The sequence below is a fragment of the Limulus polyphemus genome, unplaced genomic scaffold (genome assembly GCF_000517525.1).
Source record: "Limulus polyphemus unplaced genomic scaffold, Limulus_polyphemus-2.1.2 Scaffold6438, whole genome shotgun sequence".
Taxonomy (NCBI): Eukaryota; Metazoa; Arthropoda; class Merostomata; order Xiphosura; family Limulidae; genus Limulus; species Limulus polyphemus.
In genome coordinates, this window is record NW_013672048.1 from 3,666 (window position 1) to 30,508 (window position 26,843).

General features: G+C 32.1%; 1 protein-coding gene across 1 annotated transcript in view; it reads right to left on the bottom strand.

Annotated features, from left to right (window-relative positions):
* Positions 1 to 534: 534 nt before the first annotated feature.
* Positions 535 to 26,843, bottom strand: part of LOC106473720 (protein unc-13 homolog A-like) — a gene marked incomplete at its 5' end in the record, with an annotated part of 42,523 nt that continues 16,214 nt past the window's right edge. Inside the window, 12 exons of the mRNA XM_013934398.1 lie at positions 535 to 665; positions 1,468 to 1,553; positions 4,797 to 5,086; positions 5,399 to 5,488; positions 8,164 to 8,232; positions 11,227 to 11,377; positions 11,485 to 11,582; positions 13,247 to 13,309; positions 19,120 to 19,235; positions 19,523 to 19,650; positions 20,631 to 20,672; positions 25,686 to 25,827. Coding sequence (XP_013789852.1) covers positions 535 to 665; positions 1,468 to 1,553; positions 4,797 to 5,086; positions 5,399 to 5,488; positions 8,164 to 8,232; positions 11,227 to 11,377; positions 11,485 to 11,582; positions 13,247 to 13,309; positions 19,120 to 19,235; positions 19,523 to 19,650; positions 20,631 to 20,672; positions 25,686 to 25,827 — 1,406 coding nt within the window. The remainder of the gene's footprint in view (positions 666 to 1,467; positions 1,554 to 4,796; positions 5,087 to 5,398; positions 5,489 to 8,163; positions 8,233 to 11,226; positions 11,378 to 11,484; positions 11,583 to 13,246; positions 13,310 to 19,119; positions 19,236 to 19,522; positions 19,651 to 20,630; positions 20,673 to 25,685; positions 25,828 to 26,843) is intronic.

Genomic DNA, 26,843 nt, shown 5'->3' on the forward strand with positions numbered 1-26,843 from the left:
ATCCTATAGTATAAAGAATTTTTGTATATACATTTGACTTGTTTTGAATGTATTATTTTAAAACAAGTGGATTGTGTGCTGTCCGTTTATTGTTCGAATTTATCACCAACAAGTCACAGACACCTAGTGTAAAAGAATCCCAATCTACATATACATAAAACTCTGACATAAATCCTTAGACTAACCACTCAGTCACCAAAGGGTTCTTCAATGTCACTTTGTATAATAATGACCTTTCATGGTCTTCTATATAATGAAGTTAATTCATTTAAGCTACTCATGAAGATGATCTGAGAGTCTTCCTGATTTTTTTTGGTCTCATTCTTTTATTTTTTGTCATGTGTTTGGTTTTATCTTTGAACTTTTTATCAGGTTCTTAGTATGACTCTTAACAACTTTCTGTTTTGGCTTGATTCATTTGCATCAGATGTTTGAAATTTCAGTACAATTTTTCAGCCCTATATACATTTTTAAATCCTAGTTCCACCAATTATGTAATATGATTTTCATGAATATTTTGAAGAAGATTGATACTTACGTTGGGTACTCAGGCACAGTTTCTTTGTAAGTAGGTATATCCTTGACATAATTATTGTAGAACCACTTTACTTTAAAGTGCAGGTTCATGTATGCTGAACTTTTACACAAACGGTGCTGCTCATGCTCTGAAGAAAGGAACAGTAAATAAGAACAAAGAAAACAAATGTAAAGCTTCATGCCCAAACATAAACTTATCTACTCACACTAGAAAATGTGTATCACGAGAAATATACAATATTTAAAAGACTGAGAAATTATCTAACCACTGTAAACAAGTGCAACACTACAGCACTCCATCATGATTTCATTACTTATTTGAATTTTAAGTGGATTATTTTGGTACTGACCTTTAAACATCTTGAAACATTTAAATAATTTCATAGTTACAAATTACTTTTATTAACTTTTATATTTATTAAGTTCTTGACTGCAAAAGTTGATATTCATACAAGTAGATTACATATACCACTAGTTAAAATAAGCACTATAGGTTTACAACACAGACAGACAGACTAATACAATTTAACACGTTTTGAATTACATCCAATGCTTTCTCTCCTATTGTCATTGAAAAGCACATGTATTTGTCAAAAAGCATGAAATAACTATAATGTGATCCTTGTGTTTGTGACTTTACATTCTATATTATTCCTGGTAATTCATATTAATATATTTGTCAATATATTTGGTAAATTATTTTGCAAAGTAAGTCTTTTAATCTTTACTTAAACTTTCAATTACACTTTTTTCTTGCTCATTTGATTACATCAGTTTATATCTTAAATATACATTTCTATACATATCTACATACTTTTACACACAACTACACAATAATTATAAAGCAGTTATTAAATTAAATTAACTAGTTTGTTTAGAAAAAATTAATGAATCTTAACCTAGTGCTCAGTAAAATATATGTAAACTCACCATCTAAAGCATACTTTATATCTACAGCAAAAAGACTCCACATGGTAGAGGCACTAAGCTGACCAACATTTAATTCCTGGGGAAATCTAGAATAAAAAGCATGCAAAGCATGAGCTTTTCTCTCTGTTTTCAGTTCCTTATAAAATGTAAAATCAAACACTATATTAAACATAACTGGATCTAATTTTAGTTATTTAGGAAGCTTGCATGGCAACCTAGTCTTCAATGTTGGTATTGGGTCTGGAATTAAACTGGTGTTCTTGGTCTAGTAGATTTATAAGACTCTTCACAGAAGAGTCTCAGGATCAGCTGGAACAGAGAAAGATCAACAAAAGAAGGCAGAGCTCATTTCCTATGTATAAAGAATGCTAGAACTCAGGAGAAATGCTACTACTATGAAAGTACAGAAAATATTTGTCTTTCTTCCTGTTGATGACCATTACAATTGCGTTTCATCTTGTGTGCAAACATTGTAAAGGCCATACACAAGAAGAAGTGAACTCACCTGGTTTGGGTCACCTCTTGTCAGAGCTCAGGGATGTACCACATTTCATTACACTATTCATCAAATCCAGAGCAGCATAACTTTTTTTTCATATTTTATCATAAGAGAACATAAGATTTATATTTGTTTATATATTATTATGCTTGCAGGTTATACACTAATTTCATTTCTGTGGTATGTACACTCGCATAGTTATGCTAAATTGACTTATTTTTGATATATTCCTGTAAAGAATGCTTTAATCTTAATCATTTACAACACTCACAATTCCATTTTATGTTCAGCAACAAAACATTTTTATAAATTTATCACCCATTATACCCTTTTTTACTTTTATATACATCAACACTTATATCTTGTCTATAGCTTATCACTTATATGTACATGTTTGTATTCAAACAATTTAAATTTTATCATTGCTTCTCACATCACATCTCATTTAATTTAGAGAGACTAACTAACTGTACAATCATTATTTAAGAAGAGCTCACCACTTTATAATATTGTGTTTGGAAGTAAGAACTGAAAGTTATGTAATGTTTTAACACAGATAGCCACTGAATGGCCACTTTATTAAGACACATAAATACATTTATAGAATACATAACAAAAGTTATGATGTTATGAATCATAGAGATGCAATTATCTTATGGTTAGTCTGTAAGACATTGGTTAAGAGCAAAGATCTTTCTTACTTTGAAAGGGGTATGACTGTTATCATCATTATCAAAGACCATTTCTTTGAAATGATGTTGAAAGATATCTGTCATAAATTCATAAATTGTCTTTCACCAGTGGTTGGTGGACACAGTTTTTCCACATTTGCCACTGTTAAAAACACATTACATATTATTTATAATTTAAAGGTAACAAGGGACCTATCAGTCCATCTAGGCCATCCCATTCACAAAACTAATCTCTAAAACACAAATAAAACACTCAAAACCAGCCCTTATCATTCAAACATTTATCAAGCTTTCCCTTAAACTCCCTTAACTCTTTCAGCATGGGCTTGGTCCCTCCGACCGACCTTGTAATCATTTTATGCTTGTTATAGTTTTCTTGCTATAACTTTTAAATTAGTAAGTGTATCTTCACAAAATTTGGCAGATTATCAGTAATCATTACAAGGCTTTTATAAGCAAAATATTAGATTTTTGTTATTAAGTCTTAAGGTTTGTAAAGCAATATTTTTCTCATACCTTTTTCTTTTTGCATGTTGTCTATCCAACATGAAAAGTAATTTTCATTTTTACATAAAAAATACTTTTATGCATCAGAAAATTTTCAAATTTCATATGCAAAATCTTTATAACATCTAGATACTGAGATAATGTTTCTCAAGAAAAAACTTCATATTTTATCTGTTATTCTCACTAATGAATCTCTGTATGGGTTTGGTCGATTTGACTGATCTCATAACTACCATAGAAAATTAGGAAATAAGTATAAATTATGCCTTTTTTGTTCTAGAATGACTACAAATTATAACAGAAAAACACATATGTTTAGACTAAATAGCTTAAATCTCATAACATTATGCGTTTCATGACTCATGTTCTATACTCTTTTAAACTGAGAAGGAAAAATAAAATTTTGGATAAAACTTCATAATGGACTTAATCCTTCTTGTGTTGCTGTGACAGTGAAAGCCACTGAAGGTGGTGTAATGATGTAGGTAATGTTTTTATGACAGAGGTTGGGTCTGTTGCTGATCATGTTTGCCACATGATGCAACTTTTCTACCTTGATGACCAAGAGCTCTACCATAATGATAATGAAGCAATTCATTGCTTGAAATTGGTTCAAAAAGCATGACAGTAGCTTTAGACATCTTTCTTAGCTAAGCACAATCATTGAACTTCAATACAATTATCGTTTAAATGAAATTTTGTTGAATTCAATAGCACTCTCTTTCTCTGACATGTGTAAATCAACAATAAAAAAATAGTCTTCAATTAATGGGCTGAAATGGAAAAGACATCTTCATGTGTATTGTGGACTTTATGCCATGTTGAGTCCAGGCTATAACAGAACATACCAAAATTATGTGGTCTATATTTTATCATGAAGAGACCTACAATAACAAAAATATAAAGCATAAACTGGTGTGCTTCTTGAATACAGTTGCTTCTTGTTCCTGAGTTAAGCCTGCAAACAGAAAATATAATAAAAGACAAGCTGGGTTTTTTTCAGACCCTAAAGAAAATTTCAAAAGAAATACCTTAAGAAGCATGAGCTGACTTACTGGTTTAATATTCTTACATAATTACTTTATCCTCTTCTGGCACAGATACCATATTTAAACCTTACCGGTTTCTATTACATAACTACTTTATCCTCTTCTGGCACACATATCACACTTACAACTTACTGGTTTAATACTATTACATAGGTACTTTATCTTCTTCTGGCACAGTTACCATATTTAAACCTTACTGGTTTCATACTATTACATAACTACTCTATCCTCTTCTAGCACAGACACTACAGTGAACACTTACTGGTTTAATACTATTATATAACTTCTTTATCCTCTCCTAGCACAGAAACTCCAGTTAAAACTTACTGGTTTCATACTATTACTTAATTACTTTATCCTCTTTTAAAACACAAATTACAGTTAACACTTACTGGTTCAATATTATTACATAACTACTTTAAACTCTCCTAACATAGACACTACAGTTAAAACTTACTGGTTTCACACTATTACATAACTACTTAATCCTTTAAAGCACAGATACTATGGCTAAAACTTCTATTTAATATATTAGTACATAATTATTGTTATTCTATAATTGATATAATATTTACAACTTACTGGTTTAATACTGGTACATAAGTATTCCTATCTTCTTCTATCACAGATACCATAAGTGCTATCAGCTTGTGCCAGAAGTCAAGATTATTTAAACTTGGACCATGGTCATCTGAAGATCCTTCTCGGCTTGAGCTGTCTTGTCCTTTTTGTTCTTGAGGATCCACTTGAAATTCTCGACTGTACAGATCATAACAGTTTTCAAATAAAAACTGGTAGGTAGATCGAAGACAAGCTTTCACACAGTCTTTGACCACAGTACTAGCCCGTGGTGGACTGGACAGTTCCTGTACCTTAAGGTATTAAGATTCTAAGTAAGTGGTGTACCCTTGTATCTATAAAAACTTATTTATTTAATGCTTCATTAAACTTAATATATGGAGATCTAAATAACAATATTTAATGTTATGTAAAAAGAGTATTTATTATGTTTTGGTCTAAATTGAAATTAATAATATGAAATTAGAAACAGTAATTAGTATTATTTATGTATATGACAGTGTACATGACAGAGTAGTATGATATAACATTTAATTAAGCATACATACAATATCAATAATTTGTGACAATCTTTCTGAATACATTCTAGATATACAAAAACTTACTTTCATCCTAAAGAAAGTGATGCTGGTCAGAAGGTCGACAGTAGACTTAAGATCTTGAAGTTTCTCAGGGGATGAGGCAGGAAAGTTATTCTGGACACAAAAAAAGTTTGTTATATACACTCATTGTCAAAGCACATTACTTACTTTCACTAAAATGTTATTATATCTCTTTTTGACAACTAGACTTATTCATATACAATAATACTAACAGTAAAGAGCTTAGAACACTTGCTAGAATAGTAATTTATGATTGATTATTTATATATTGTTCTATAATATGTGTTAGAAATCTCTACAACTATCGTACATTATATTTTCCAGTACCTACTGATACTGGTACTTTGCACCTGTGCTCAAAATATAACAAACATCACTTCACTAAAAGTTGCATAAAAAAGAAAGCTCTTTACACTCATTCTTATACTATATAACACATGACATCTGCATTCCATTTAGGATGTTCTATTTAAACTAGTTCTATTCCTTTTACTCAAAACTACCTGTGTTCATTGTTTAACAAATGCTTTTTTAGTACTTTGGACACTTATAAACAAAAGAAGAGGAAATTCCAGTACTTTATGGGAGTGTTTAATAAATGTTTCTTTGGTAACTTGGACACCTATAAACTTACTGATGCAGCATCTAGTGACCTAATAGGTATGTTTTTACAAAAAGAAATATATGAATATAGTTATCTGTTATGCTTCCTTCTTGTAAACATGACTCCTTTACTTAAAGATATAACTGGCTGTTTGGACTTTGTGGATTTACTCTTAAGGTCAGGGTTACTATGGAATGCAAGAAAGTTCTGCTTTTGCAACAGCTCCACAGTGTTTGTTTACAAAGATATGTTGTTAATTTTGTAAATATATATATATATATATATAAAAGCGACTAAGTGAGCACAAGTAAAGTTAAGATTAATTAAAGTAGGTTAATGAAAGTTAAGATAGACTACGTGGTTGTTAATTTAGCCATAATGGGAAATATCTAAAGTGAGTTTCAAAGTGGTATTGTAATAAGAGAGATGAAGAATAATAATTTGTCTTGTCAAAGGGTGTTCTAAAGTAAGTTGAACCCATCTGTGAGGACTTGGATGAAAAGGAGACAATTATTTAAAGCTCTGGATGAAACCGTGGTAACCCACGGGTAACTTAAACAAATTTATCACTGATTCTATTGTGAGAAAGAGAGATAGAGAAGAATAATTCATCTTGTCAGTTAGGTTCTAAAGTAACTGAATTAGCCTGTGTGGATTTTACATGAAAAGAGAAATATTTAAAGTTTTAGATACAACTATGATATCCTACAGGATAAATAATTTTTGTACATACGTTTGACTTGTTTTGATTATATTATTTTAAAACAAGTGGATTATGTGCTGCCCATTTATTGCTGACATTTATCGCCAATAAGTCAGAAATGCCAACTGTAAAGAATCCAGCACAATAAAAACCTGACAGTTTGTCTGACTGTTTATAAACAATTGTCCACATCTCTAAGAATCTTTATGTTTTTCTCCTCTTACATTTTTGTAAATGCTCCTGAATAAAATAAGGGTAAGTATTAAAATATTCAAAGCTACTGTATTGATAATAGCAATATTAAACAAGATGTTATGGTTTTGGAATCATAATGTACAAAACATATTAATACATGAAAGTTTAGCAAGTGACAGATATATTTATGTTAAGTGTTCCAAGTATACTACTTCCAAATCTGTGATCACCAGAAATTAAATGAAAGTTATCTTTATGTAAATTAAGGTAAGTAAAGATTTCGAACTTTGGTCCAATATATATATTAATTCATACAAATCTTACCATCATTACCTCTGAATGCATAACAATGTTTGATGGGATTCAAAACATTTAGTTCATGTAAACTAGTGTTTGTCAAAATTTGAGTTAGCAACTGCATTCTACAAAGAAAGGAAGTATAAGGATAGAACTCATTCTATTTGCAAAGACTGGTTCAAAATATTTCTTTCAAACAGTTTATTCTAAATAAGTGAGTGAATTATCTTAAAAATCACACAACATTTGATACCAACAGATATATATATATATATATATATATATATAGTCAGTCTAAATGATTTCCACATATTCTAAACCAAACATCATTAAAATAATGCATTCTGATCTTTATATATAAGAATGTAAGTGTTTAACTAGCTTATAAACATTATCATTATCACATTAAATTTTAGTTTTTGCTATAATGATATAAGTTAGATGTAAGTAGCGGTGTAAAATTGTTTACTGGAAGGAAAAGAAGATGAGCTCAGAAAATTAATAAATCTGAAACTGTAATTTTTTTATCTTCTTTAAACAGTTAAACTAGCAAAAACTTTATAATAATATTAAATATAATAATAAAACCCATCTTCCAAATAAAAAAAAACACGAAAAACCATGGTTATCAAACTTACTTTCTAATATGAGAATAGGCAGACAAACAAGTAGATGGAAGAATAAATGGAAAGAGAGACAGACAGATACTTTGATAAAGTTTCAAATGTGCAGTACAAGGGATCCCAGAAACATTCATATGACAGAACACATCGTTACAAATATCTCTATCAACCAGAAACAACTTTCCATACAGAGGTTTATCTTATACAATTCAAGGCTTAAGAGCTTGTAATTTTAGTAATTTAATGAGAAAAATAAATAAACAATATTATTTATTAGTAGTTAAAAAATAGATAAAATTTGACTTTTGTAAGATGTAGGTTAATCTATACAAAGTGAAAAACTTACACGATACATTGAAAGGTCTATCCTTAGGGAATTGTGAAGCTGATCAAGTAGTTTAATAAATTTTTCTTTCTACAAAAGAGAAACAGAAACAAGTTAGCACCATACTGAAAATAACAGACTTAGGTGTAATGACATGTAACAGCCTGCAAAGATAATGTATCAGAAAATTACAGTATTATACACTTCATCAAAATAAAGAATAAGCAGATTTTTTCGAAAGGCTATCAAGCTATTTTCATTTGAAGTTGACTATGAAAATCACATCACTTAGGTACTGTTTTTCTCATGTGAATCACTTGATGTACTTATCAATCTTTGTCAAATATTTAAAAATAAACTCTTAGGATATATAGATTGTGAACCAGCATGTGTCTGGGGTTTGACTTGAATATTACACCACTGTGTTATTACTCAAAAGCATAGCAATTTATGTAATCAACACCATAGAAGTAATTAATTAGCATTATAGTAGCATGTGAATCAAAGGTAAATAAAATATCTGGTAAGTACTACAGATGTAACCATTCAAAGCTATGAATAGCATGTTGTCAGTTAATCATAGAGTTGTGTATCTGATCAACACTACAGATGTACCAATCAACATTATAGAATGTTACAAATTAAAACTACAGTAATCTATCTTTCAAATGCTACAGATAGAATCATTTAATACTATATTAATATTTTAACAATCAAATATTTGGTAATCTATCTGATCAACACTATATACAGACATGGAAATAAATATGGAAACACACAACTAATTCACATGGGAATACCAAAAAATGAGTAAAGACAACTAGGTTGTGAATTTTGTAATAGCACAAAAGATTATGACAAAAAATACAATGCACTAGTATTATGTATTTGCTTTAAATAGAACAGTACACCTTGTTTTTTGCTACCACAAGTTTATCAGTGTATGATTGTGAAATATTCTTCCAACAATTCAGCCAAGTTGTTCGGTCATCTTTTGACCTCAGTTTTTACATATTTTGTGCAAGCTAAGCCTTTATTTGAGTGTTCCATTGACCTCTTTACCATTAATATATAATAACATTATATTTCCTGTGTGCTAGAAGATAAATCTCCATTTGATGACTTATGTTCCTGAGGGAATGGATCAGAATCTGCTTGTACTTGTCAGTAGTCAGGGTGTCATCATTTTGATGTAGAGCACCAATATCATTTGCTGAGATGCAGCTCCAAAAATACACTGGTCCTCCTCCATGTTACATTGTATATGTTGTACATTGACTATGATAACGTGCTCCTCACCACCATCAAATAAACTGTTGTTCATTCTTGCTGAACAATTCAAACTTGTATTTATCAGTAAAGAGTACTTGTCTTCAGCTTTGTTCATTCCACTCTTTGTGGTCTGATGCTTATTTAAACCTTCTTGTTTGGTTATCTTTTCTCAGCAGTGGTTTTTGAGCAGCTACATATTCACTGAGATCACTTTGCAAGAATACATATTTCACTATTCTCGAGGTAGCATTTACACCTGTATTTACAACAACGTCATTGACAAGATCTGCACTTAACCATCATCCACCTCATAAAGAACATACTCTGAGACACTTAATCAATCTTGGAAAGTTTTGGTTTTCTAGCTTAACCAGTTCTATCATTAACAATGTATTTCATGTACCCTGTCCAGAGACTTGTATACAGCTAGATCCTATTGAAAAATGAAATCTTGCCATAAATTTTCAAGTGAAGTATCCTATACCAGTTCAAACTCTGATTTCTACACACTTGCATTTCAGTCTTGAGAGCCATGACTGGATAAACACTACTACTGCTAGGCATAACATGACTGCCTATTCTTTTTTAAGGCTTTATACTGATGTGTCACTTTCTGTATTCTGGTGCAATTCATTTTCACAGGATAAAAAGGGTGTCATTATCACAATATTGGCCTTTTATACAGGGGTCACCTGTTTTAACCACTCTCACCACTATACAGTAGTTTGTTGTCTGTCAGTCAGTCAGTAGACACTGAAATGATGTTACATAGGGGACGCTTAACATTTCAATTTGTACTGTAAAACATGCACATGCCAGGAATCACATGTACTCTGTAGGCTACAACACAGCATGACATATGAACTTCAAAATCAAGAAATAAAAATATTTGTTATTCTTAATTTAGTTTTTTTTTACTCTTGAAACAGAACACTTTTGGGGACCCTGCAGAAGTACACCTAGTATTATAGTATCAGAAAATCTATCAATACATCTACAAAAACCAGTCATCCAACATGCAGTATTATAACAAAAGTAAAATTCAAGAACATATGCATTTAATGTTGACAGATCTAAAGTAGTAGGTTAGCAGGTAACTCTTCTACAAACTAAGCTACAATAGCAGGTAAGTATTGAACACCATAAAGCTACAAATTATTTAATGGAAAATACTTCTTGTAAATGTTAATTAGCCAGTAATATACAAATATTCTGCTAATGGTACTACACCATCAAGTGAGTAGTGAAAACCATATGAGCAGTTAACCAATAATGTTATACTAGATAAACAGAAAGTAATATAATTTAACTGCCAACACTTTAGTAGTTAGGTAATCAGTCAACAATATATAAAGTTTTAACGAACAATTATACAGTAGCAGGTATACTGTCAACAATATAAAAGTATTCAAACTATAATATTACAAGAGCAATGAAACAGCAAATAATATTGAAGCTTTAACTAACAATTCTACAATAGGAAATAGGATATCAATACTATAGTAACAGGTAAGCAGTCAACAATATATGAACATTTACACAATCACTACTTCAGCAGTGTTTAAGAGGTCAGGAGTATATAAAACTGATATATTACAACATATTATCACAAAAAGCATAAATCAAAGCACCATGTAAATAGTGAACACTGTAAAAAATTGAACCATTCATCATCAGATTTAACTTTCTGCTAAAAATAACCACAGTAAAGTGAAATAATTTTGATAATAATTGAAAAAAAATTAAGTAAATGGAAGCCCAGAAAAGTAAACAAAGTCCCTTTAAAAGAGTATGTGTGACTTAGACTCATACCCCAAAGTTGGAAGCGGCGAACCTGTCACTGGCTGAGACAGCAGAAGATGCCGTTGTGTGTGCATAGTAAGCATTGATATTGGCAAGCAATGTGCTCATCACAGCAGGAACTCCTTGGCACATGTACTTGATTGACAGACAGTGGAAATGACTGAAAGAAAATGTAAAATAATGGATCTGAAAATTTAGAAACCATATTTTACACTTTCTACTTTAATTAGCAATAGATTTACACTACAAAAAGAAAGAAGAACTTACGTCATGGCTTGGTATATTGATTCAATTCCATATCTCATTGAAAATTCATCTACAATTTCTTCAGATGTGTTGTCAAAATATACTTTCCAAGCATCATCCTGAGTGAAAAACAAAACATTGACTTTTACTTAGCATGCAAAAGTTATTTCTGTCATTTACATATACAACATTTGTTTTTGTTTACAAAATGCACAAAAATATTCTACGTAACTACTTTTTCGTGACATCACTTCTTCCTATATATCAGTTCCAATAAGAGTCAGATGATTTAAAACAACAACAACACCAATCTAGGTTTAAGCCAGTCACGTGTACTACTCCAGCTTGGTAATGTCCTGCCCTGTAGGTAATACATTTTTAAGATGTAAAAACTCTGAAAAGACATCTTTTAATTGTGATCCTTAACTAATTACAGGAAAAAAAAAACGTTTGGAATCTATTTCTGAACTTGAACGTGTTTTTCTAATTTAATTGGAAAATATTTGTTCTATAAATATACACAATAAATTTTATGTTGAAATGTGCACACAAATAAAACAGAAGCTTATGCAGCTTAATAAGCTACTAAAAGAATTGTTAATTTATATGCTTAAATAAAACAGTGTCTTATACATAATAAATAGTATTATTGTTTCAAAATTTAAGAACAAACTTTCAAAAAAGCATAAAAGGTATTCTGATTTTTAATCAAAACTTCCAAGAAATTCTACATGTGATGTCAAAGTTACAAAAATCTTTAGGTGACAGAAAGAATTACTAAATAATATAATTATCTACATAATTTTTTACAAAAATAACTTGAATATACAACCTGTGAGAAACACATTAGTAAAATTTTAATTATTAACACATAGCCCATTTATGTTTTTGTAAAAAGTGAGAGCAGCTGAATGAGTATTTCAGTAGGTGAAATAAGCTATGTGCTTGGATGCTACTTCAGTCTTGAAATAATTGTTCTATTAAGACAGAAATTAGCAAAATTTCCAAGAAATGCTTAGTTAATAATTAGAGGAAAGCATTCAAAGGAAGGTGTTCCACTGGATCATTTTGCCTTGTACAGACTTGTTTAGTGTGGTTCACTTTGCAAAAGATGCTTTTCCTAAAAATTCAAGATAAAAATATGGAAATTGAATTAAACAAAACAAAATGCTTATTGTTTGTTTGTTTGTTTTTGAATTTCGCACAAAGCTACACAAGGGCTATCTGTGCTAGCCGCCCCTAATTTAGCTGTGAAAGACTAGAAGGAAGGCAGCTAGTCATCACCACCCACCGCCAAATCTTGGGCTACTCTTTTACCAATGAATAGTGGGATTGACCGTCACATTATAATGCCCCCATGGCTGAAAGGGAGAGCATGTTTGGTGGGATGGGGATTCGAACCCGCAACCCTCAGATTGCGAGTCGAGCACCTTATCCACCTGGCCATGCCGGGCCCCAAAATGCTTATAAATATCAATAAATCTCACATTTAATCATGATGGACTACCCTATTTTAAACTCTTCTGCAGGTTGTTTGAAAGTCATATTTAGCAGGTCAATGCCTGTTAGGCATTGTTTATATGGACAAACTGCCTTCTTACCTTGCTCTTAGATTACACACTCACATTTATCTTCATTAGATACACCAAAGTGCATCAAAACATGATCTTCTACAGGTTTCTTGGAAATATATACCAAGCACTCCAAAACTATTTCTCTTTGAAAGTCTGTTCAACTTCATTATGATTAAGATTGTTATTTTACAAAAAAATTTCTGTCTTACCCCTTTAGCAACTGGTAACTTCACGTTTCCTCCACATTTTTCACACAAATAATGAAATAGGTTCTGTAAAAAAAGTATACATTAGTGGAAATAGTTATGGGAACAATGAATAAAATAGGTATAAAATACAAAAATTATAGGATTACTTCATTGTACTGTATGAAAACATACTGTGCAAGAGCACAGTCATGTGTTGATAGTTTACACTATGATTGGCTGTCATCCAACCAATCAAACAGTGCCACATTAAGCATAATATATAATAGTACAGGCAGTCATATATTCCCATCTGTAATGTGGTAGTTTCACTCATGACTCCCAGGAAAGAAATGCCACATGAAAAATTTGTACAAAATAAAAGTTTTGGCTGGTAAAGGCTACTTCATGTGACAGATGGAGGTAAAATTTTATATTTCAATAGGAGCTGTATGGAAACTCTGAAGAGGTTATGTGCAACTAGTATTGTTAATATAAAGAAGCAATCAAGTTATAAGGCCCAAACTATTAAAAAGTAATGTTAAATACCTGGGAGTATGATCTTTACATGACACACAATAATCCAGCAGAGGTCTTGCTAATAACCTAGTTGTAAGTAAGACATACATTACATTAGCAGAAGTTTTTTCAGTTGGTGTGTAGCTGGTCAAAAACAATCAAACCAAAAGACTGAAATAGGCATCATTATTCAAACAATGGAGAAGGAAACTCTTTACAGATAATACAAATCCAAACTGTTTGGAAACAATCAACAATAGTTTGTTCATTTTCAGAGAGGAAAATGGTATCACAGCAAGCATGTAATACAACATCTACAGTGAAGTACGTATCTTTGGAGATGAATACAAATGTAAACACACTTCACCCAGTGATGTTGGAGATCTTCACAAACATTTATGGCATCCTGAATGCTGACAAGTACAAGCATATTCTTATCCATCATCTCACTGCCTCAGGAACAATATACATTGGGTAGTGTTTCATCTTTCAGCAAGACAGTGATCACAATCCTGCAAAAAATGTGGTAAAATGATACCTTGAAGGAAAAAAAAAAGGCTGAGGGAACACTTGAAACCATGGCTTGGCTGCACAGTCCTAATATAAATATTATTAAGGCTGTATGGTCTTATACAAAAAACTTAGAATGTCAAATGTGGTAACCAAACAACTTGTCTGTCTCAATGTATGGAGTAATAAGGGATATATCAAGCAATATTTTGCAATTATGCACTGATCAAGGAATTTAGGTTTCAAAATGTTTCAAGCCTCAAAAAATATTTTGCAGTCTGAAAGACAACCCAGGGTGGTCAGAAACTTTTGCTTCTCTTCACCCCTAAAGGAGAAGAGAGGTTGTGCACATTGCAAGTGAGTGCAAATCTATCACCAATAAGCAATAGCAGAAATCTCAGAATAAAGCAGCTGGAGCTACCTTCAAAGATGATGCTGGCAAGAAACAAGAAAAGAGTGACTGCCACCATGGATGCTGCTGCCAGAAGAAACAGAATATAGACAATCTGTCAAATTCACCACAAGAAGGAAGTGCTATCACCATGATTGGTGGTCAGCACAAGTTAACAAATGGGTCAACAGTAACAGTAGTGATTGGAGCATGTGACAAACTTCGAGTGGTGCCAGCAAACCATACCATGCCAGCTGATGAAGGCTATGTCAGGGTCAAGAAAGTGAAAGTCCTATGAGGCACTGGGTATAGCAATGAAAACCAGTTTAGTATCTGATGACCAGATGATGGACAAGGTACATCTGTGTGTGGGCTGATTGATGGGACAATGAGAAAATTTCCCAACTCAGAAATTAAGGTGGACACTCCATACTACATAGAAGACCTTGAAGCCATTTGTATGAAGGTACCTATCTAGGTAGAAGTTTGGAGGAATCAGACAGAAAGGAGACTGATGAGGTGTCTGCAGTCACTGCAACTGCTCAAGGAAAGAAAAGGAAGCAAGACATCAAGCCCTTGCAAGTCTGGAAAGGGGACATCCCAAATGTAGGTCTACAGGCACTGAAGGAAGCACAGAAGAAAGACCCTTTACTGCAGAAATTTTGGGATCTATCAAGGCAGTTCTACTGGGAAAGTTAAACAGGTCATAGTATTAACAGAATACTAGACTCAAGTAATGAAATTGACTCATGCATCAATTGTAGGAGGACACCTAGAAACAAAGAAGGTGGCAGAGAGAGTCATCAGGAACATCCATTGGCCAGGGGTCATCAGAGATGTGACCAGATTCTGCAGGTAACGTGACATCTGCCAAAGGACAGTCCCAAGAAGAAAGTTAGCCAAGATGCCACTGAATGATATGCCTCTCACAGAAGAGCCATTCAGCAAAGTAGCTGTGGACTTGATCAGACCAATGATCTGACAAGGGTAACCAGTAAATGCTGACAGTAATCAACTATGTGACATGTTACCCAGAAGCACTGTCAAAGACAGAGATGGAAAGAGTAGCAGAAGCCCTCTTGGAAGTGTTCACCCAAGAACGCTTTCCAAGAGAAGTCTTGAGTGACAGGAGGACCTAGTTTACCTCAGTACTGACACAACAGGTGTGAAAACTCATCAGCACTAGGCAGCTCCTTACCACCCTGTACAACCCTGATGTAATGGGCTTTGTGAGAGAGTTAATGGAGTCTTCAAGTGCATGCCAAAGGAAATGTGTCAGGAGAGACCAAATGGCTGGGACAGGTACATGCAGGCAGTATTATTTGCTGACTGAGAAGTCCCACAAGTGAGTACAGGATTTTCACCCTTTAAGTTACTGTATGGAAGAACAGTATGAGTTCTGATGCAGATACTGAAAGAACTGGGAACAAGAGAAGAAGAATGAGAAGTGAGGAACACATGTCAGTATGTATTAGACCAGAGAAACCAACTAAAGGAGACCTGTCAACTTGCTCAAGAAAGTTTGTATGCAGCTCAAGGCAGTCAGAAGCACTTCTTTCACAAGAGGATCAAGAATTGACATTTCAAGGTTGGACATAAGGTCTTCATTCTGCTACCCACAGACATCAAGAAACTCGCCCAGCAATGGAAAGGACCTTTTGAAATACAGGAAGTGGTCAACAGAATGGATTGTAAGGTGAAAGTGGATGGGAGGACCAAGATCTACCAAGCCAATCTGTTGAAAAGGTACTTCAAGAGAGAAGAAGACCTAACAGGTGCAGCAATGAGGCACAAATGGACATTGCAGATGGGCAGTCATAGATGCAGAACCAGAAGATGGTGACTTTGCCACAGAAGGTGAAGGCTTACTAAACATAAGACCACTCGGTGTAGATGAGACATACAAAGATGTCAACATCAGTGTCTTCTGACTGGTAAACAGCAGAAAGAGCTACAAGATCCACTGTGCCAGTACACTGATGACTCACAGATAAACCAGGCAAGGCAGACCTTGTGCAAAACAAGATCAAGACAATGACTAGGGATCCAGTTAAGGTGAAACCCTACCTAATTTCCTATGCAATGAGAGATCTAATCAAGCAAGCAAGAAGTCGAGGCAATGTTGGAAGCCAGAATCACTGAGCCTTCAAATTCAGCCTAATGTTCACCAATGGTAATCGTGAAGAAGAGGGACTGTTCAAATTGCTTCTGTATAGATTTCCAAAAGCTGAACCTCGTAACAAAGTTTGACTCCAAACTTTTGTGTAATCCAGAGGCTATGATGGCAAAACTACATGGGGCCAAGTTCTTTACTAAGATTGATCTCAGTAAAGGTTATTGACTGATCCCAATGGAGACAGAATCTAGAGAGAAGACAGCCTTGTGACACCAAACAGATACTACTATTTCAAGAGGGCACCATTTGGATTAGTCAACGCACTAATGATATTTAATCACATGATGAAGAAGATGTTTCACAAAACTACCAACTTTGAGCATTGTGTGGATGACATTTTGACCCATACACCCATATGGAAAAAACACCTGAAGAAACTCAGATAGCTGTTCAGGCAAGTGAGGGCAGCAGGTCTGATGATTAGATCATGTAAGCTCCAACAACTAAGCAGCAAGTCAGGTCTTTCCTGGGGTTAGTGGGACAATATAAGAAGTTAATTTCAAACTATGCTGAAGTTGCTGTACTGCTGACTGACCTGACCAAGAAAGGCCAACCCAACAAGGTGAATTGGGAACAACCACAGCAGATGGTATTCCAGAAGTTACCCAGTTGATGAACATATTAGGAAGTTTGCCAATCCTTTGAATGCAAGACTTCAACAAACTGTTCATCTTTCAGGCCAATGCCTCAGATGTTAGAATTGGAACAGTATATCTGAAAGAACATAAAGAACATGTTTTCCATAATGTTCATTAGTAAAACGCTATTGAGTAGTGAGAATAATTATTCTGTGATTGAACAAGAGTATCTGGTAATCATATTTGCAATTTGGAAATTCCTGAACTACAGGAAGGAGTTCATCATCCAGGCAGATAATCATCTCCTTGCATATATCCAGAGGTGCAAAAACATGAAGTTGGTATTGTATCTCCAGAATTACCAGTTCTGCATTGAGTCTGTGTAAGGGACTGCAAATGTTGGTGCAGGCTGTATGAACTTTGTGCAAGAACTGAAAACTGTCTTTGTATATAGAATAAAAAAATCTTGTAGCTATTGTTCTTCAAAAGGGTCTTATTGTTAGATGTACATAACTGTTTCAATTTAAGTATAGTGCAAGTGTTAAACTTTTTTAATATATCATTTTAAAACAAGTAGACTGTGTGTTTTTTGTTTGTTGTTGAAATTTATCACCAAAAAATCAAAGACACCATATAGTAAAGAATCCAACCCATACATAGAATACCTGACAGTTACAGATTTTTTTACTGCATTATGTTTTAAACTTTTAAACTTACCCTGTGCTATAATTTGCATGTTTTACCACTGTCAAGCTACAAAACAAACATTTACCCCTAGATATTGTTTTAACTTGTACCCTCAGCTCCAAATGATGATTGATTGTTTGTTGGATTTTGTACAAAGCTATATGAGGGCTATAGTGCTAGCCACCTCTAATTTTGAAGCTACAGACAAGAAGGAAGGTAGCTAGTCAACATCACCCATATCCAACTCTTGGAGTATTCTTATCAATAGAACTCAACTATCACTCTTATAATGCACCCATGATCCCAAAGTTTGTTTCGTTTTGTTTCAAATTAATGCACAAAGCTACACAATGGGCTATCTGTGCTCTTCCCACCACGGGTATCAAAACCCGGTTTCTAGCGTTGTAAGTCCGCAGACATACCGCTGTGCCACTGGGGGGGCGACCACAAAGTGCAAAGCATGATCAGCACAACCAGGTAAAAATTTCAAAACCAATGTTTGTTAAAAATTATCAGAAGTAATTGTAAAGAATTTCAGAAAAATTGCTATTTTTATATCTTAGAAAAGTATTGATAAAAATAAAGCAAATATTCTCTTTTATTTTTTGATGAAATTAATAAAATAATCAAAGAAATATTTTACTAACAGCCTCTGTTTTTTTGATGGACTTCACTTGTCTCTATTTTGATTATAAAACAAAATTTCTGTTCCATGTTGAATCCTTCTTCGGGTGTGAACAAGATCACACATGGAACATACAATGTTGTTTCAGATTACAACAAGATACAACAGAAGTACACAAGAAATAATATTAATGTATGAAATATACTCTCTAAACCCACTTTGACAGAAATATATTTTTATGTATAAATTCCTTATTTATTTTCTCCATGTTAGAATGCTTAACGTCTACAGCAAATGAAGAAGCTTTGTTATAGAAGTATAAAAGTTTTATAAGAACTTCATATATAATTTTTCACATTACATGTTATAATTTTAACAGTCATTATACACAATATTATGACATAAACTGACCTCATGTAGACACGTGTATTGCACATGGTATGGGGCTACCTTTTCCTCTCCCTTGATTTCTACACTAATGTGAAGGCGAATAGCACCTGACACAGCTGATTTGTCTGTTCTTTTTTCTACACAAAAGGTGATTGTAGAAAACTTCATCTATTTCTTTAAAATAGTGAAAAATTTATCATATAATCATAAATCTACGTTTGTTTGTTATGTAGTTGTCAGAATTGTTGTTTTTCAACAGCTGTAAATTACAAAATCTTATACATACTTGTTATATAACTAAGTAATCACCTTTATTTTTTACTATACATTCTTAAGCTTTGGATGAAAATAAAAAAAATCACCTGAAACTATTATTTTAATCATAGATTATAATTTTAGAAAATATGTTTGAATTTATTTTTACCAAGGTTGTACCAAACATCCATTTCCCCACTCAACGTTCTCACTTCAATGATAGATTGTCCTAAAAAGTCATCGCTCTCTCTGGTGAGTTTTTGTCGCAATTTAGACTTTAGATCATTGTCCTCATCCCTGTGGAAAATTCAAATCATGAGCATTGCTTATTAGTAATGAGAAATAAGTTACAACTATTGCTCAAAGGAGAAGTTAAATTTTAGATATTTTTTGGACCAACTTGCAGACAATGTTTTTTTTTTGTTCCAGTGCTTAATAACAAAAAAAACATAGTAATTAGATTAACTCTATAAAACATTACACCTGTGTAATGTAAACTTAAGAAATGAATTATCACAGAATTCATCAAATGATATCTGCATTAAAGCATTTTGATCACAATGGTTTGATTTTATTTATGATATAAAGATTATGTTTTTTCCTACATATGCACAGAAATCTGTTGTATAACTGAAAAAAATAATAAAAAGATCAAAGGTGACAAAACTTTTGATAAGATTTTGGAAATAGAATCAACTCTCACTTTATAGTCAATATAACAGAAAAGTTTCTTAAAACTTAGATATTGATACAACATGAATGATGTAAGATTTAATTAAGTCATCAGTAATAGCAAAATATAGAGAATAAACATATATGATGAGCTATACTAGAACAAGTCATGTAAATCAAGAGGAGAATGTATCTAAGACCTTGCATCAGCTGAACAATAGTTGTTACAAAATCCAAGTTCAAACCAGTTTTAACCAGAGGCATTGCTATGCACTGGCACATGGGGTCTGTGCCCTAATTCTATTTGACAGTGCCCCAAATACCCAGTTGGTGTCTTGAAAAATCAGAATAAAAACCATGATCGATATCATACTGAAATGCCAAAAATTCCTGAGCTTATGAGCTCAAGCCTCAAATCTTTTAAGCACCTAGCAACATCTCTAGTTTTGACTAGGAAAAAAACATACATGATGTTTCTTTCAAGCACAATGATGACTTTTTAGTTTTATCTCTTACTAAAAATGGGAGATATGCCCAATAATTTTTAATATTATGAGAATTTCTTTATGACAAAAAAAAACAAACAAATCAAAACCAATACTCACCATACACGAACTTTGATACGATCAGAAGAATTGTGACATTCACTAGAACAAGAAAGAACACTGTTAATGTAAGTAAACATCAATTAGATTAATAGCTTTTGTTAGATATACAGGACTGTTTACGTTAATGTGAGTGTTATGATTTAGATAGTTTAAGTATAAAGTGAGTGTTAAATTTAGTTATTTTAAGAAGTGATAGTTCATAGCAGGTTTGTTTACATAACTGTATACGAATCATACATTATTAGTTCAATTGTTGCAAGTTGGTGCTGGTTGTATTATTGCATCATGTTACAAGAAACTTCGAAGTTTTTCTCATTGTTTCAGTTGAGTATTATTGCATCATACTATTTATAGTGTGTGGAACATTCTAGGCTTCTGTGATTCTATAAATATGTGTCCAAGATGTAGTTCAAGTAAGTTAGTTAGAAGACATAGTTAGACAGTCATAGAATTAGATAGCTTAATAGATTTATACTGCATGATTAACCATAAATAGTGTACAGTGACAATTTGTAAATTGAAATTATCATAAACTGTATTATAATAACAGAGTAGAAAAAAATAATTTGGCTTGTTAATTGTGTTCTAAAGTAATTGAACCAACCTGTGTGGACTTTGATGAAACAGAATGATTATTTAAAGCTCTGAATACAACTGTGACAACCAACAGTGTAATGAACATTTGTATATTTGACTTGTTTTCATATATTATTTTAAAAGAAGTGGACTGTGTATTCTTGAAATTTATCAGCAACAAGTCACAGACACCTACTGTAAAGAATCCAGCCTCAACCTACATAAAAACCTGATAGCTTTAGCAATTTGTAAAATGTACATGATAAGTAGATTAACGAGATAAAACATACTCATACCTTTATGATATATGTTTTTCTCAAATCATCATTTCCATTTTTCTAGGAAGTAATTTAGTGCATTTTCATGGCTAAAATTGTACAACCATCAAGATGCACATATATACGCATGTTTATGTACCTGCGAGATAAATATTATTATGAGTGGAAACTTGTTTGGACATTGGTTCTGTTTACTTAAATAAGAAAGTGAACTTACACAGAATATGAGGAGGAATAATAGAGAGATATTGCAATAGTGTTTGATGTCACATTGAGGAAATTAGTATTTTAATTTGAGCATATGGTGTTGTGAGCATTAATTAATATTTTTGAAATAATTTTAAATATTCATAACATTTTGAAATGTATCAAGTGATGTTGATTCTTTTCATTGAAATAAAGTGTGTTCTCCTTACTGAATCTGCTATTCCTGTCTTAAGATGGTGTATAATGGTGAAGACCTGTGCTAGTAAATTAAAACATCAACCTTAAACAAACTTTAACACAAGTACATAAAGCCTAAAAACAATTTCAGAAACCCCGCTCCCTCAACGGATTAAACCTTTTAAAGAATGAACAGTAAAATTCCTAATGGGAGAGAAATATTTTAATAAAACCCTTTTTTGAAAATTTACAAGAATGAAATACCATATGTCACATACAATTTTTACAATTTTTTGATTTAGGACAATCTTTTAATGTTTACACCTAGCACATAATTATTCTAAAGCAACTTTCTTTGTTCACTGTGTGTGTTTGTATGTTCATACTGTTAGATAATTGATACTTGGTTAATTATTCATCTTACAACTCTGCAAGTTAAGACTTTTCCTTCATTGTTTCTATAAAACATGCCATTTCACTCTCCATCTTAAATTTTTTGACCCTTCAGATTCTGTACTTGACATGTTGCAGCTACGAGCTGGCTGTCATAGGTATAGTGATGTCATATGATGTTCAATATGATTCATGGTGGCTAATTTTACTGTTATTTAAGACATTAGTTAGTTCTTAGCAGATTAAATATGAATGTCATGCAATTTTCTAGAAATATTTTAATGGCATTCATATTTCTTTAGTTAGAAGATCAAGATCATTCTTGATTACTTTAATACTGTTCTTATCTTATGAAATTGATAGTTTTGATGACTTTTTTATTACTATTTGTATAAATTGTTCTTTGTGATTTTGATATAATTGTCATGTAATATTGTAGAAAAAAATGTTGGTGGTCTCCATATTCCTATCATCTAATACTTGGACAATTTTACGTCATATGATATTGTAGAATATTATGGCAAGTTCTATTGTTAACTGGATTCAGTAAAGTTTCTTTTCTGTTAATACATAACACCCATAGTATTTAAAAAGCTATCTAGTCTAGAAAAATCTAAGGGCTTTTATTCACTTTTTATGTTGATTAATAAATATATATAGATGTATGCACACAAAAACATATATATATATATATATACATATCAGGGTCTGAGATTCAAGTCGTTTAGTCTGTAAAAATAATAATCAAATTTGCTCAACATGGCCAATTAGAATTTTAAACATTTTTCTTATTTTACCTTGTTGTTAAATGTACATTTCTATACTTTGTCCTAAAACCATAGTTGTGTTTTGTCTTGTGAAAGTATCTTCTTTATTTCAATCTCCCAAATGAAGCCTTTAGCATTTTCGGGGATCCCTGGCCTATTTTTGAACATTATGAGAAATTCCTATAATGTCTGAAATGAAAAGGAGGTTCCTAGAACATGTGAATGCCAGGATCAATCCAAACAAAGTGTGATGAATATTAACATCTCAATAGTTGTTGTTGTTGTTTGCTATTAAGCACAAAGCTACACAAATGGGTATCTGTGCTCTGTCCACCACAGGTATCAAAACTCAGTTTCTAGCAGTATAAGTCTGCAAACATACTGCTGTGCCACTGAGGAGCAACATCTCAAAAGAGAAATACCTTTTGGTCAGTATTAAAGTAGTAATCTCAAGTTACTTTTGTGTGTGTGTTTATTTTAATAGATATAAATATTATGAACATTCCAAGAGTGATATAATCAAAAACTGTTTTCAATTAAAGAGTTTTGTTTAATATTACACATATATGCACATACATATTTGCCAATTTCCTTTAAAAAATTCACATGTGCAATTGATAAAATGTAAGTTATGTATACATACATCTTATTGGAGTGGATCAATTAATTAAACTTAATGAGGACCAGTTAAAATCCCTAAAAGACCAGTTAGAAATTTTGTGAAGAACTGGTTGGAAATGTTTAGCATTTCAGACCATGATATGTCTATTTAGTGGTCAACATTTGGTTTAAAACTTTAACTTGAACAACAGATTTTCAAAACAAACGTAATGAGTATATTTTACTGTACATTAAAAATCATTATTAACTATTATGCTAACCATAAGGTTAAATGAAGTAACATAAATTTATATTATGTAGTTCTTTCTTGCAAAGAAAAATCAATATAAGTTAGGCAACATAAAAGAACTATTTATATCTGGATATGATTTTTAGGCTTTAGATATATTGTGTTTTACTTTTAACCCTGAAAAGGTATTAAGAATTAAAGAGAATTGGTCATTCTTTTCTCATTATACCAAAGGTAAGAGCAGAGCAAAATGTTGAAGAATTAAAAATGGAAAAACCTGCCAAGCATAGCAAGGTGAAAGATTTGTTACTGGATATTCTCCTTCAGAATTCAAAAGTTTTTCTTGTTTTGAGCAGTCTAGACAAATTTATTTTTGCTATTTATATTGTTATGATCACATTTCAGAAGATGATATTTTTTGTGTAATAAATAATAAAAAAATACACTTGATTTTGAAACTTACAGAAACAAGCCCACATTGTGCACAATAATAACAGAAACACATTTTATTTATTACATTTTAAATATAAGTATTTAACAAGTATATTAGAACATTATTTAAAATGCTGCATAATTCTGTTTTAAAGGTCTTTGCCAACCTATGAGTGTTTGTGTATGTTTCACACTTGCTTGAAATGTGAAGTTTATTGAGCACTTGTTTGTCTTCTATAACTTGCTTGCAACAATCTATTGGACCTGTAATAATGGCAAATTGTAAACAGTGTTCAATAACAAATACACACATTAACAACTTGATCTGCTCTGGTTATACTTTCTGTAATTGACATAAAACCTTAAAGTTTTTTATTATTTTAATTTGATTGTTCTGCAAGTAGCTTCACATGCCATATTGTCTATTGTCTTTATAATGGTGGTTATGAAATACCCTTTTCCATTGCTTCTTTAGTTCAGGCAGTGGTTACACACAGTTGCAAAACCACTGTCTATGAAAGTCAGTTTTTCATACCCATTCCATGCAACCAACTTCACACAAAATCATTAGTTTTTCACATATTTATTGATTAGGTGTGTATTATCTCTATGATTCATGAATAATGGTATATCCACTGCTTCATTAGTCCAGCAAAATTAAAGTAGAGGCATCCCTAGAACAACCATTTGAAAGCTATTCAATCAACAAAAATTAAGGTATTGAAGAGAGAATCACATCTTTATCAGTTAGATGTGTATCATCTCTTTAATTAAATATTCGTATATAAATGCAGTAAAATTTTCAGAAGAAGCCTACAGACTAACCAACAGTCAATGAAAATGTAGGTATGGAATACTTCAATAATATGAGACTGAACAGAAATTAAAATTGCTTTTGACATCTAGTGGCCAAATATTACAGTATAAAAAAATTGTTTAACATGCCCAATTCCATCTTCACATCGAGCAACATTCGTAATGTTTTTTTCACTGTTTAAAAAAATGCGGGAAAATCATCTATATGTACATTCGTCAGATAAATAAATTAAATAAAGAGAAATACAGATTAGCCAGATTAGCTGAATACCTGCTTAGATAAAAATATGTATATTTTTATTTTGTACTACAACTATCAAAATAGCTAAACTTTATCACAACATGGCCAGTTTTGAGAGAATTTTGCTTACATACATTATTTCTTTAAACATAATTGCACAAAATATTCATTCATACCTTTTAGTCATTTAACTACATCATTATAATGTTAGGTAAGTTTTTTTGCAAAAGTGTTAAATTGGTTAGAAATGAAACCTTAATGTAGAAAATTATCTTTCATTAAATTATTTACTTATTTTAAATAAAACATACATACAAGTAAAATTTTTCATTCCATACAGGGTTTAGATCCTGAGGCATGGTGTGTGTGCGTTTTTTAGTCTTCCCAACCTGGACGGTCACATAAGGGTCACTTGTCCCACTTTTATCTTTGGCTATAAGGCCCTGGGCACAAATAACTGTAACAGAATTCAGGGACTCATAAATGTAGTCATTGCATTTTTCAGTAATTATAACTGTAATATATTCATGGATATTAAAACATATTATACAACTATTAAGATTATAAGTATAGATAACTAACATTATTCATGGATAAATTGACATTTTCTATGATCTCCCCATCAATGAAAATATTTCTTTATAGGAATAATAGATTAGTAAACAGAGTGTATATCTTTTAACACCCTTGATAACAAAAAATGTAACTTATCAGCATATCAACAAAAGAATGAAGTCCATGGCCATTTAGGTTTAAATCAAAATAACTGTAAGATAATTCATAGATTTACCAAAGCTGTCTTTGATGCTTATCAAAATATTTAAAGCTTTGATGTTTGTGATATGTTGCTTAGTAATACTTATGTTCATCAGAGGATGTATATTTTGCCTTTAACAACAGGAATGCATTACAATGGTGTGGATGATTTTTTTTTTCTTGTTTCTTACCTTAAGTTTTTCCTGGATTTCTTGTAATTTATACTTTGAGTATTTGTTGACTGTTTTGATAATAATTTAAATTTTTGATCATTGTGAATGAACAAGTCCACCTAGTGGTAATGCTTATGTGCTGCCATTTGTGTTTATCACTATTAGAAGCCCATCTTTTAGCCTCATATGGTATTGTGTTTTATGTTCTGATGGTTGTGTTACGACAGTGGGGTCACATGACGAGTATTCTAGAAGATTCGCTAGTGTGTTATGACAGCGGGGGTCACGTGATGACAGCGGAAGTCAAGTGATGCTGGTAGCACGTGTTGAGAGTCTTAGAAGTTTCTAGAACAGGCAGTATTATTGTATATAAGTGTGCCAGACAGTGAGAGAGACAGAGACGCAGTCGAAGCAGTAGTGGAGACAGAGACGTAGCGGAGACGAAGCAGGCTGAGAGAAAGAAAGACAGCGATTACGGTCGGAGGGATCCGAGGATAGCAGACACAGAGATCGGAACTATAGTTTGCGTGGACGGACAATTAAG